This window comes from Nesoenas mayeri, assembly GCF_963082525.1.
Source record: "Nesoenas mayeri genome assembly, chromosome: 23".
NCBI classification, from domain to species: domain Eukaryota; kingdom Metazoa; phylum Chordata; class Aves; order Columbiformes; family Columbidae; genus Nesoenas; species Nesoenas mayeri.
In genome coordinates, this window is record NC_137574.1 from 3,229,077 (window position 1) to 3,242,476 (window position 13,400).

At 48.0% G+C, this 13,400-nt stretch overlaps 1 protein-coding gene across 1 annotated transcript; it reads right to left on the reverse strand.

The window, feature by feature from the left end:
- Positions 1–712: 712 nt before the first annotated feature.
- On the reverse strand, positions 713–12,188 carry CD34 (CD34 molecule; the record flags this gene model as incomplete). The annotated part of the gene is made up of 8 exons (XM_080358216.1): positions 713–898; positions 2,518–2,682; positions 3,378–3,418; positions 3,719–3,866; positions 6,376–6,453; positions 6,578–6,861; positions 7,591–7,725; positions 12,110–12,188. The coding sequence occupies 8 exons, from the start codon at positions 12,186–12,188 to the stop codon at positions 713–715; spliced, it is 1,116 nt and encodes a 371-aa protein (XP_080214342.1).
- Positions 12,189–13,400: the final 1,212 nt, after the last annotated feature.

The following is a 13,400-nucleotide window of genomic DNA, read 5'->3' on the forward strand; positions in this document are numbered from 1 at the left end:
CTCCATCTCCAGTCTCTGACTGGAAGAGACTGGGGAAGATAGTTTTTTAGTCTAAAACAACCACCTGCGTACTGGTAGGACTGAAAAAAGAAACAAGATTGAGGTCTATTCACATTTCATCTTTCAATTCCTTGTGGAAAGTTTTACACAGAGCTTCAGCAAATTTTGCTGGAGTAGAAAATACTAAAGAAGACCTATAGCACAAGGAGGAGGATTAAATGCCTGATGTTCTCGAAAGAGGAAGAAATCCTGCACTTAAACATGAGATAAAAAACCAACTCTTAACCGAAATTCTTGGAAACCTGAGAGGTCTTTGTCACTGAAATTCAACTATTTTAATCGGCCTAACGCACTGCCACCAAAACTTTGGGCTGTTTGGAGTCTGGCTCAAGGGTTCTGTAGCTTCCATCTGCCTCTGCTTCAAAGCCGTTCAGGGTAAAGGGCACTTGCATTTCCCATTACCTTCTAACAACAAAAGCAGAGAACAGCTGCAAAACAGTGTCTTGTGTGGTCACCGGGAGAAGCGGGAGGAGGCAGAGAAGCAGGTTTTTGGCAGCTCCGGTGCTTAATGTGCCGATTTTGAAGTTCTTCACAGAAATAATCACCAAAACAATAACAACAACAACAACATTCTGCAGTTCCCTAATTGTCCATAGAAAACTCTCACCCTCTCTCATCTCCTGCATCCCCGAGGATGCTCCTCTCGCGCCATTCACATCTCGGTGTCGGCGGGGCTGTGCTGCCTGGCCGAGTGCCCGTTTTTGGAGGACGCTTGGCCATTCTCCTGGGTCCCGCCGTTGAGGTTTGGCTTCTCCTGCACCTCAGCTTGCTCCTGCGAGGGCGTCATCAACAGCGTGTTCCCCTGGCTCCCGTTCTCCGCGTAATACGGGTCTTCAGCCTAAACAGGTGCATAAATCACAAAAGGCAGAGTTAGGCAAGGGAAAGGGCTGACGGCAAGCGGCTTTGATTGCAGGCAGCAGTTTGGCTGCCGGTGCTTCCTGAACAGGAGGGACAAACAACTTGCAGGCATGGGAACCTGCTCTTGCTGAGCAGAAGGGCAACAGAGCGCCTGAATCAGGCCGTGGCAAGATGAAGCAAGAGAACTTCAGCCAGGAACTGCAAAGAGAAGCTGTCGGTTTCTGTTGTTTTCTCATAACCAGGTTTTGGAGCTGACCCTGCCATGGGTTTGCAAAGCTACGCCGGGACAGACCACCTCTGCTTTCCACATTGGCCGAGTCAGGATCACCATTGAACGAAAGCTATGGAAATGGTCTCTTTTAAAAATGTATTTATTTCTTTGCCTTTCCCAATCCTTCCTTTCAGCCTGTAAATAGATACAAGCTCAGAGCAAGGTGCCAGCAGAGGTGCAGGATGGCATTCCAGCAGATGCAAAGACACGCTGAGTGGCTTGGTATCACTACTGCTATGCTGTTTCCCCGAAAATAAGATGGGATCTTATATTAATTTTTGCTCCAAAATATGCCTTTTTTTACCTGTATAGCTGCCTGGACATTATTGAAATTAACCTTTTTTAATTAATTGTAACTAGGGCTTATTTTTTGAGTAGGGCTTATATTTCGAGCATCTTCAGAAATCCTGAAAAATCACGCAAGGGCTTATTTTCAGAGTAGGTCTTATTTTTGGGGAAATAGGGTAGGAAGAACAGACGGTCTGGAGACCCAGAGCACCACTGAGCTGTCTCCATTGCCCACCATGAGCATTCCCCATGTGTTGGACCATGGCAGGTCCGACAGCAACGCAGTAAGTGCTGGGGGTCCTGGGCTGTGTGTGCAAATTCCCAGCTGGTAGCAGATATAAGAGGCAGGTGAAAGCCTCTCTCCTTGTCTGCTTGGCAGCATCCAGCACCCACAGCAAACTGCCGAGCTTCCCATGGTTTCCCTCCTTTCTGGCCATGAAATAACCTCCTGGCTTCCCAGGACACAACAGGTCAAGCGCCCATGGGCAGCAATGGGGGAAAAGCACAGCCTGTCCTCGCTTTACAAAGGGTTTGTGCTCCCAAAAGTCGCTGGTAGGGAATGGTCCTCAGTGGTCAGCCTGCCTAGAAAGAGGAAAAATAGAAATAGGAAGTTTCTTCTTCTTTCTTTCTTAATATATTTTATTACTGTGGCTTGTTAAGTGAGGGGAGAAATAGCCTTTATTACAGCATCAGTACAAAACAGACACATAACTCAAATGCAGCGAACGGAAAGTTAAAGTGCATCACTTTTAATGACAAATTTATAAGGTTTTGATGTCTCTAGAGGGGTCTTGCTGGATGAATTCTTACTGCTGAGCAAAAATAACTGTTAGACCTAGAAGTACAAGCGAAAAGGGGGTGGTTTTCCCACAGGAGCAACCAGCTAAGAGTTCATTGCAGAAGGCAAAAGAGGTTTCCCTTCGCCTTGTATGGTCTGGCACCCCTGCTCCAGCCCTTTGCCTTGCCCAGGCTGACCCAGCAGCCCCCCAAGCCTCCCGGGTTCCTCCCTACCGGGGGTTCTGCCATCGATAAGCACTAACCAGCCTCTCGCCCGCCGGGCTCCAGCTCCGCCGCTTCATTAGGAAATAGCCAGCCAAGCCCAGGAACGCCAGCATGAGTCCAGATGTGACCAAGGCGATCAGGGTCTTCTGAGAAAAATCCTGGTGGTTCCTCACGTTCCCCTGTTTAAGGGATTTTATTCCAAACTGGAAAGAAAAGATAAAAATACCAAAGAAAGCCGGTAGTCTGACAAACAGGAAACATGTGCATCTGCTCAACAGGCACCGGGCTTCAAACAATGCTGCTCTTCACCTCTTTGCTCAGCCTCACGTAAACAAAGCCGGGCTTTGCTACCCCAACTCCTGAGCTTTGCGCTTGCCCTTTGAGCTCTCGCATCCTCAAGGGCTCTTTTTCAACCCGGCATCTTCTGTGGCACAGGGAGAATTTCTCCCTTGGGCAAAAGTGCTCAGGTCCTAAGATTTAGAGCATCTGTATGGCTGAAAGGTCTCGGAGCTGTTGCAGGCACCTGGAGCTCAGCTTTACAAGCTGACGGCAGCCTCGCCGGGGTGTTGAGATGAGGAATTAATTAATGTCAGCGTGGTACTTTGAAGAAGCAGAGCACCAATTACATCCAAAGAGTTCTTGTCAGGATCGAGGTCTTTTTTGTTTCTTTTAAATAAAAATACTACAGAATTCTACAATTTCAAGCATTTCTGCCTTCAGGGGTTGCATTCTCTAACAGAGGTTGGCTCCAACCATCTCATGTGCCAACAAGCACCTCCGAGATGGAGGCAGGTTCAGGTCTCAACCTCAAATGACCATCTAAACATTTCCTTTCTCCAGCCAATCAGGCCACCCTTTTATCTTTTTTTATTCAGCTAAATTTGCTTAAGGAATTTACCTTTTCCCAGTGAGACTCCTGGAGCATATCTGTAGCAGGATCTGCAAGGTTTAAAATACAAGAGGCATATTACGTGGAGGTAACATCAGCATCAATGAGCCATTGATGAAGGTGGAGGAGCCACGAGCCTCTTCGCTGCTCTGGAGGCAACATCACGGCTCCGTGGATCCAACAACACCCCAGAAATTAGAGTGGGAGCTGCAGAGAAGCCACGACCCCACTTGTAACTGAGGATTTGTGTCCCACAGCCTGTCCCCACAAAGCATCCCCTCTCCCATCGCCCAGATCGAGGTCGTTATCCCATGGTGTTAATGACAACCAGAGGAAGCAGCTCGACTGACCTCTCTCCCCGACGAGGATGAGGAGCAGACAGTCACGGTCCACCTCTGATTTGGCGAGTTTGATCTGGCAGGGGGAGGGCACGCGGCGGGCGCTCTCCTCACATATCGCGCTCCACAGGTCCGACCCCTTCATCTCTAAAAAATGTTTCTGCAAAATTTCCAAAGCAAACGGCCGCTGAGCCAACCAAATGGACTAATTCTCCGTCTCCTGCTGGTGATACTAGTGGTAGTGCTGTGCAATCACCCCCTGTGTGTTGGTGGCTCATCTGGGCTGTGCGAAGCTGAGCAGAAGCGATGACAAGTGACAAACAGCGCTGGTGTCAGACCCTCACCTCCCACCTCACTGCTGCTTTGAGCCCCGATACCAACACCTAGAAAACGGAGATGCTTATTTCTTGTTTCTTAACTTAATAAATTAAATGAAGATATGATTAGCAACTCTTGCAAATGGTGTTTAAACAAAGCTAAATTTAGGATCTGAACTGCATAGCAAGTCCCTCCAGTTTTCAGACTGAGTCGCCTGAAGAGCCCTATTGTTCCAGAGTCCCACGCAGGGGCTGGGAAAGGAGGGAAATAACAAAGAAGCATTGAGCCTTCCTGTTTAGGAAATGTCCTCAATGTTTTTGCTAGGTGGCTGATCAAAGGCTAGGCAAAATAATACAAATTTCTCACATTTTAGGGCTGAACCGACCCTTGGGTGGAAGAGGAAGAGGAGTGAGGAGCTGCAGCCTTTTTCTTCTGCCGGCCAATTTCTGGGTCGGACGGGATGGGTTTTCTCCTTGGGTCTATTTTCAGCCACTGTCAGGCTTGGAGACAGAGCCCACAGTTGCTAAAAGACGTTATCAGCTTCCTTAACATCCTCCCAGCTGGGACACCATCTGAGCTTTGGCTGTGCCCAACCCCTCGGGACAGAGACTGGCTCCAGCTGAGCCCCCCATCCCGCCCCAAGGGGTCCCCACGAATGTGGGGCTGCAAAAAACCCTCTTGTCTCAGCGTTTAGCAGAGCCAGGCAGCTCAGTGCCTTCCTCTCCTCGCCTTAGAATTGCCTCCATATTGTGCTCAAATTGCCACCTCCTCTCAGCATACCAAAAAGAAACAAAACAGAAGAACCTTATCCATGGGAGAACAACAAACAAATCATTTTCAGCTGTTTCTATAGAGCTTGGCTTGGGGTGAGAAAGGCCAAGATGGAACAAGAGACCCAAGCATGTATTTTTCCTTTCTCTGCTGTGGAAAGAACTCATCGGAGTGTCAGAATTTCCCTTTGCAATTAGCAGCGCCGGGTGCCAGCGTATTGCTCATTTGCTTTGGAAAAGGCCAGCAGGAAAGCGGGACACGGCACGCTCCCTCCTATCTGCTCTCCTCGTAGATGCTCTTATCTGGTTCCCAGGTTCCAGGGCTGCTGAGCCTGAGCTGGTTTTTCCCCACTCGATGCTTATTTGAGGTGGAAGCCCAGGAGAGTTCTGCTTTGGGGTGAGACTCCCACAAAAAGGCACTTTGACCCCTTTCACATGGGGGAGAGCTAAGAGGATGTGCAATTAGATACAACTCTGTAGGATAATCTGTATGTTATGTATGCATCCATTTTTGTAGCGTAGTTATGTAGTGCATATTTAATGCATCTAAACCCCATGCCCAGATGGTGCCGTTGCCCAGTAGATGGCACCTGTGATCAGAGCCACTCGCTCCCAGAGGAGTTTCCATGTGAATTCTTGCTGAAGTGGAGTTGCCATAAACAGGAGCAAATCTAAATGCTGCTTCATCGCCAATTTGCAGAGAAAAGCCGAATAAGAACTTGCTCGTTCTAAGTGGCAGCAGCAAGGCTGACCAGCGGAAGTACAATTAATCATTGTCGTTTTATACCCAGGGCATTGCCAAATCTGCTGTCCCACAAGATCCAGCACCACCTGCCCTCCATTGCAGGCTGTATCTCCTGTATGAAAGATTTCTTCCCTCCCACCCACAATAGCGTCTCAGCTGGACCCTTTTCTGCTTTTACAAATGCCTCATTTTTGGTGCACAAGGCCAAGGGCAGTTACAGAATGCCTGGGATTCCCTTAGGAATTGTGCAGATGGGAACATTGATCTGCCATCCATGCTCCTGTTTTCTTTCCTAGGGTGGCTGGCAAGACAAAAAAAGGCAATCGCCTTCCCAACAGGGAAGAGGAAGAAGAAGAAGAACAAAGGCAATTTCCCATTAAACATGGTGGGAGGTAGTTTAGAAGCTAAACTGACCCAGAGCTTACTCATGGAAAAGGAGATTTTATGCAACCAGGGGGTGGCATTTCCCCTGGGACTGCTGTGGTTGTCCCTTTGGGATCCTCCTGGGACTGCTGGGATGGTCCCTTTGGGATCCTGCTGGGACTGCTGGGATGGTCCCTTTGGGATCCTCCTGGGACTGCTGGGATGGTCCCTTTGGGATGCTCTCGGGACTGCTGGGATCATCCCCACCTCTGCCAGCTTGGCACAGCTCAGATGCTGTGTCCCAGAGGTAATGGTGTGAGCTCCCACCCTAAACCAGCCCCCCAGGTGTGATGGGGGACCCCATCACTGCAAGCCTGAGGGCACCGCAGGAACCTGCCCTTGGTTATTTGCTTGCAGCCCCCTTCTCCTGCATGTTCTTCCCCCAGAGATGCATGTCCATAGTTGCAACTCACGCAAGTGCTGGACTCATTGAGCTGCAAGCAGATGGCTCCGGTGTCACTCACTTCTTTGACATTGTGGCACGTGATGGGCTGAAAGGTAAAAACCAAACCAAACAAAACACAATGCTGGCATCAGTGAATTCTTGGGGATTTGTGAGGCAAGTTCAGTCTCCTCATGGTCCCATAGCCCATGGTCCCACAGCTGCATCCTTACCTTCGGACTGTCGCTGCCTTTGTGCAGTGCCGTGGTGGTACCCGAGATGGGAAGATGCTTCGAGGTGGCAGCATCGCTTGTCAGAGCTGGCGTGGAGCCTGGGGTTTCTGCCACCGTGCTGGGTACAGTCACTGGGCTCTTGGTTGTAGGGACTCCTTGACTTCCAAGTTCTGGCCCCGAGGGGGTGCCCAGTGCCAGCGTGGGCGCTTGGCTGGGCTGTGAGCTCGTCCGCTCGCTGCTGAGCTCCAGGGATGTGGGGCTGGCTACCGGGGACTTGGCTGCAGCTTCGGTTTTGAAGAAATGCAATGAAAAGGATACATGAGAAAGCTTAAGTCCTCTAAAATCAATGCGTGGCATTGCGATGACTGAAGTACAATATTGATTTGTCATAGCCAGCGGTACCAGAACGTGTTATTGGCTGTATAAGAAACGCGCATTAGACTTGCTTGAGTTACCTAATTGTTACATGCGCTTGATAATCTGTTTACAATGGGCTAATTTCCTGGGCATACGCTACACCACGGCAAGGATGCCATTGCCCGACCTGCCCTGTGTTACCCTCACCTCTCCCTTGACCCAGCATCTGCAGAAATATGTTCTGATTTCAAACAGAACAGAAAGGCACCATCCATCTGTGCAACGGTCTCTGCTTCACGGCCCTTCAGAGCTTATTGCAAAGGCTGGAGGGCCTCTTCTGGGTGCCATTTGCTGAGCAAAGAACAAGTCTGTTGAAATAAAAGATGAATGAGCATTTTGTCCCATCATCTCTTGGCTGTTTTAAAAAGGATGGGTCTAAGCCATCCATCCTGAAGCCAGAAGGATCAGGCTGCCCCAGGCGGGATTTTCTGCACACGATTAAAGTTATTACCATCCCATTAGGCTCTTTTTTGAGAGCACAACCTGGACACTGACCATGCAGCTTCTGAGGGCAAGCTGGACCTGTGCGCTTCATAAATCTGGTTATTAATGCAAACACTACCAGCAACCACAGGAGGAGTGAGGGGAGCGATTACCAGATGTCTCCGGCGTTGGGTTGGCGCTGCTGGGGACTCCGGTGGCCGCGGTGGCTGCCGCGCTGCTGGTACCTTTCGGTTCGGTGGCCAGGACTGTCGATGTGGGGGTGTCCGTTGGGCTCCCAGAAGCATTGCCTGGGGCTGGAGGAAGGTTTTTTAGGGGTTGCTAAACCTCCATCCCAGCCCCAACCCCCTGCCTGTCCCCGCGGGCCCCTGCTTTCACAAATTCACTTTCTTCTTGCCCCAAAATGGCAGGCTGCCTTAGAGCTCATATGGGAGAAGCTCAGAGACTAAACATTGCATCTGGGTGAGTACCAAACTTTGGTGTGGCCCTTGCGGAGGCTCCGGGGCAGCACTGGGGGAGGGCAGGCTGGTTTCTACCCCATCCTGCTGCATCCTCGGGCTTACCGAGGGATGCACAGAGCTCTGCACAAAGCTGGATTTCATAGGAGGTTGGTTTATAACCCTCGGAGGAAAGACTAAGGCCTTGGAACAGATCTCAGGAAAAAAAGAAGTTGGATTTGCAGTTGCAGGCACAATCTCAAAGTAAATAGAAACATTCCCATTGGCCTGGGATCAGCTCTGACTCATGAGCAAAAACATCTTTGGAGGTAAAACAGAAGGTTTGGAGAATGGTTTGCTGTTCTAACTTAAAGTTTATATATTGCTTCCTGGTACGTTACAAAGATGACACTTCGAGCTTTTCCTTCTGAAATGAACTATGCGAGTCAGTGAAAATGCATTTTTCCCCATTTCTTAACCTTTTCTATCCTTAAGATCTATTTCCACTTTTAACAAACAGCTCTCTACTCCAGGGCTGTTTAAGATTCTTATCCAGACACTAAAGAGAAAATAATACCAAATGCATTGTTTCATTTGTATTTGTGCCCAGGGGAGCCTGAGCTCCAAGAAGAGTTACTTCATCCTTCCAAACAACCCTCGGAGATGGAGCAGCACTGACAGGTCCCCATCAACACACATTTCTGGGTTGTGTGCCACAGCATCGTGCACCACAGCATCCTCCTGCCAGGAATTTTTCTACATTGAGATGTTCATATTTTGCTGGATCAGGTCCAGAGGACCTGGACGGTTTGTGAAAAGCGAAGCCTGAGATCACGGCGCATTTTGGCAACGGGCAGGTACATCGCATCCCTCCCAATCCCATCGTGTTCCATCCCATCCCCATCCCTGCTGCAGCTGCTCTGGGGAAACGGGGGCCCTGCTGAGGTTCAGCGCAGGTGTCTGGAGCTGGGGTTTAACTTCTGGCACAGCTTGTAGTTCAGAGAGAAGTTTCTCCTTTCCAAGGCAATTCGGTTCCAACTGGTTAAATCACCAAGTTTTTCTGACGAATTTTAACAAATCAAAAGCAGGAGGCATGACTGCCTGCCCGGAGTAATGAGTAGCACAAAGTCAGAGCCAGGCTTGGCATCCAGCTTTGTGTTTGCATGGACATTAGCAGGAAACTTTACATCACTAGAACAATATAGCGCCTGGACTTGACCTCCCCAAGTGCCACAGCCACCCAAGTACCTTTTAGCTGTTCCAGATGTTTGTAAAGCACCAGAGGTATTTCTAATCAAAGCCTTTTCACCACTGAATATCATAAATTGAAGCCTGGATTATTGCTTAGTGTAATTCATGAGAAGACTTGTCACATAGTATTTCTTTTTCTTTCCTTTGTCGTAGTGTGCGCAGGCACTTTTATAGAAAACACAGCTAAGTGTTTTGAAACCTTAGGACTCATGAGATAAATAACAACGCAGATGTGAGCTGGATAATCTACATGGTGCTCAGCTAAAGTGGGTCATTTATTGCACCATACATTTTTACTAGCTTTGCTAAACTTTGTCAATTTGTTAGTATTAAGAGTTGGAGAGTTTAAGCCAAGCCATTTATTAACTCTGGAGAAATCTTCGCCTGGTAGTGCTAGCACATGGAGAGGAAAAGCATGCAAATATGTGAAAGAAAACAGTACTCCATAGTACCTATTGTGTTTACCTGTCTAGCTCTTAAAAAGTAAATGCCTCTGATTTTTAAAGATATTTTAGTAATAGTGCTTAGGAAGTATGTCGTCTTAAAACAAATGAAAAAAATAAAAAGCAACGATATAAATTGTTGAAGTCTCTGATATGGTTCAACACATCCCTGAGCACTAAACTGGGATGGCAAAAGGCAAAATTCTGCAGACTCGGGAAAAAACAGAGAAGTTTCCATAATTTACGCCCTATTCTGCACCCGCAACAAATCAAACCCGGGGGTTTCTCCCCTGCAGCCCCATCCCACCAGGTGGAAGGTGCAACCCCAGAGGATTCCCAGGCAGGAATTGCACCCTGTGCCAACACACGCATCTCTCTGTAAACCTTTTCCAAACCGGGCGCTTATTGGAGTGCCTTGAACTTTAACAAAGTGCTTTTCCAGGCTCAACCAGCGCACCCAAGGGGCACAGGGGACCCAGCGCCTCCATCCGGCCGGTCCCAGTGGCTGAAGAAGAAGAGGGTGAGGAAGCCAGGGAGCTCTGAGGGCTCCAGCTGCATCGCTTTCCAGTCCTGCTGCTCCCAGCCATATGGCAGGAATTCAAGCGGGTGGAGCCCTCTTCCCTCTGGAAATATCCGATAAAAATAAAGAAAGATCCCTTCCCTCCCCCTTTTTCCTTCTCCCAGACAGGATATGGGTGTGGGGCCGCAGGCACGCAGGGCGCACAGGGTGGGGGGCTGTGGGGAACCCCCCAGCTGCTGGACCAAGGGTTTTCTTGGGCTTGGGAGCTCCCTATCACCTTTCTGGGGAGCAGGGTTGCTCCTGGCTTGAGTGGTTACACTGTGCAGCCCTTTAAAGGATGTTAAACTCAAGCTGCTGGGAGTTTTAAGGCCCCTTTTTCTTTCCAGATTTTTAGAGCTTGGAGAAGGAACAAAGGGAAGAAAAAAATGCTTTAAAATGACAAGAAAATAGATTCTTTTTAAAAATCGAGTTGGGCAGAGAATAATTAAAAAATATATTTTTTAAAAAAAATATTTTTGAAAGGTTTGCGTTAGGTTCAAATAGAATATATGCTCTCTTTTCCACGTACATTCTGAGACAGGCACAGGACAGCTCTCCGTGTGGTTTATCAATACCCAATTTTGCCATCACGAGACACTCGCAGCATCACCCCACAGCTAATTGGTACCCAGCTCCATCCTCCCCACGCCCTGTCCACATGTGGCACTTGTAGACCTGGCCCAGTATGGCATGGGGTCTTTTTTCCCTGTGAAATGTGTGGTTTTAGCTAAAACTGGCCATTCTACCCTTGTAGAGGGTAGCCAGGAGCCAACCTGAGCACAAACCTCCCCAGATTGGGATTTCTATTGGGAGCTGCGCAGCTGAAACCTTTGTTTAATTCACTTGGGGTCCCAAAGAGGTGACAAGAATCTGGTTTCTCTCTGCTCTGCACAGGAGAAATAAACACCCAACTGAAATAAACCTCCTCGACTTTGCAGGGAGTGCTAATAAAGCACCAGAACATCCTGCAAAACCGTTGAGCATCGGCCGTGCCAGCACAATGAATGACATTTTGCAGCATTAAACCCCCTGTCGCCCGGTAGATTTGTCTTTACAAAGGCGAAGCTTTTTATCACTTTTGTATCACTTTTGCTTTGTACTACAAGGAATTCGGATTTTTGCGCTTCAGGTAAACACTTTTGTCTTATACCCTCACTCACTGCTCAATTCAGCCCATCCAGACAGTCCTGAGATCTATATCTCTCATATAAAATAGGTTTTTTTCCCTCCTTGTAAAATTAACATAGAGCGGAGGGTCAGGAACAACAGCTGGGGTGAGCAATATACCTTGGCAGCAAAGAAAACATGAAAGGAGCACCGTGAAACAGAAGAACGAAATACAGCAAGTTCTTTCAATAGATCTAGTCGCTCACATTCATGTGAGTAAGGAAAAATTACAGTTGAGGAGACACCCGCAGGTTCCTGGCTCCCATCCCAGCACACTATGCAGCACACGGAGCGCTGCTTCTCTCTTTATTACTTTATGGCTGTTGGGTTTGGGACAAAAATGATAATATTCCCCTAAAATATAACCCCTTAAAAAGTACTACCTAGAGAAAAATCTGTTACTATTCACTTTTTCATACCATGAATATTTGAAGCACTGGAATAGGAGATTTTAATATTTATGGAGATTCATTTGATTTTCAGAAACTCTTCCCACCACAAAACAAAAGGCTGATTTACACCAGTGCAGCCTGAGAAACAACTGGAACCATGAATCCAGAGCTTTGCATACTGCATTTCATCCCCTGGTGTCATCTGCAGTATTACAGTGAGCTCTAATACCCCAATTCCTTTTCAACCCAGGACGTATCCTGCTGTTCTGCAAAGCGTCCCTGCAATGGGAAATTGCAGCCTCCACTAAATGCGTGTTAAAAAGCATCCTCCCAAGATGCTGTTGCAGAAGTTACAAAGAGGTTGCCCGATGCATTGGTCTCATGTTGTCATTGTCACCCGTGTATTTGCTGCAGTCAGTACTCACCAGACAGCTCCACCACGCAGAAGGCGATCCAGAAAAGCTGCCTCCACTTCATTCTTTTCAACTTTCCCAAGAACAGCATTCCTGCTCGCAGCTCCCACTCCAACTGGCTCTGGCTGGGACAGCTCTTGGGTTTTCAGTCCTGCAGCAGCTCTGAGCTCATGTAACTTGGTTGGAGTTCAAGCCTTTTTGAGATCACTCGCTTGTGGGGTGGGTTTCTCTTCAGGGGTTGTGCTTATGGTTCAAGACTGCGAGGTGGAGTTTCTCCGATTTGAATTTCTACGGTTTTATATAGTTCATGGCAACCTCACTATCACTTAGGTCATTTTCTCCTCCCCACTTTCCTGCCAGCAGCTTCAAAACAAACAAAAGAACAACCCTCTCCCCAGCAAAGGATCCCAAAGCCTCCCTGGGCTTAACTCTTTCCTGAGAGCTGCTGGTTTTCCCGTTCCAAGCGAAGGCTCCAGCTGGAAGGAAGGATTACGGTGGAGCCTGCTGCTAAACTTCCCTCAAAGCCAAGTAAACACAACCTGATGGGAGCAGAGGAGCGGAGAATCCCCAGGTCCTGCCGCTGGCAACGAGCCCCGTGCCCGGTCCCAGGGCTGTGCTGCAGCCAATGCCCTGGAAAAGGGGGAAAACTCTGAAAACTGGCTTCAGAATCAGAAATTTTCTCAGCAAATTAAGCAAGGAACTCGAGGATGCGAAATCATCACTGACCTGAAGAGAAGTAACTCCATTAGCTTCACTAAATTGACTTTGGTCAAACAGCGAGCGTGCATGAAATGGTCTAGAGAAGGTCTGGGGGAGAAGAAAACCCACAAGCAAAAGCTTCTGCACGAAACCTGGAGCAGAAGAGAGACTCGAGACTAATAAATAACTTCCTGGCGCTCTTTTCCATTAATAACACATTATAGAAACATAAAAAACAGTGTAGAAATGTTGACTTCAGTTTTATTACCAGGCTGAGCTTGACCGAGTGGAAATGGTTGGTCAAGGCTCTCTGGTTCTCAGATGTGTGTGGGACCAGCTCTGGAACTGGCAGGATGGGGCTGAGTCAATGCATGCTAACATGGCCTTAAAGAAACATGAGTATCTCCAAAAGTACGGATTTAAAACCAAAAATAATTTAAAAAAACCTCTGATGTTTCCATTTCTTGATTTTTTGTGTCTGGGGACACCAAAGACAACAGAAATATCTTAGTAAAAATATTGGCGTTTGGGGATAAAAAAGATATGTTCATTTAGGAAACCGAACTCTAGTGGAGTCCGAATTCTTCCTTTCTTTTTACAGGTA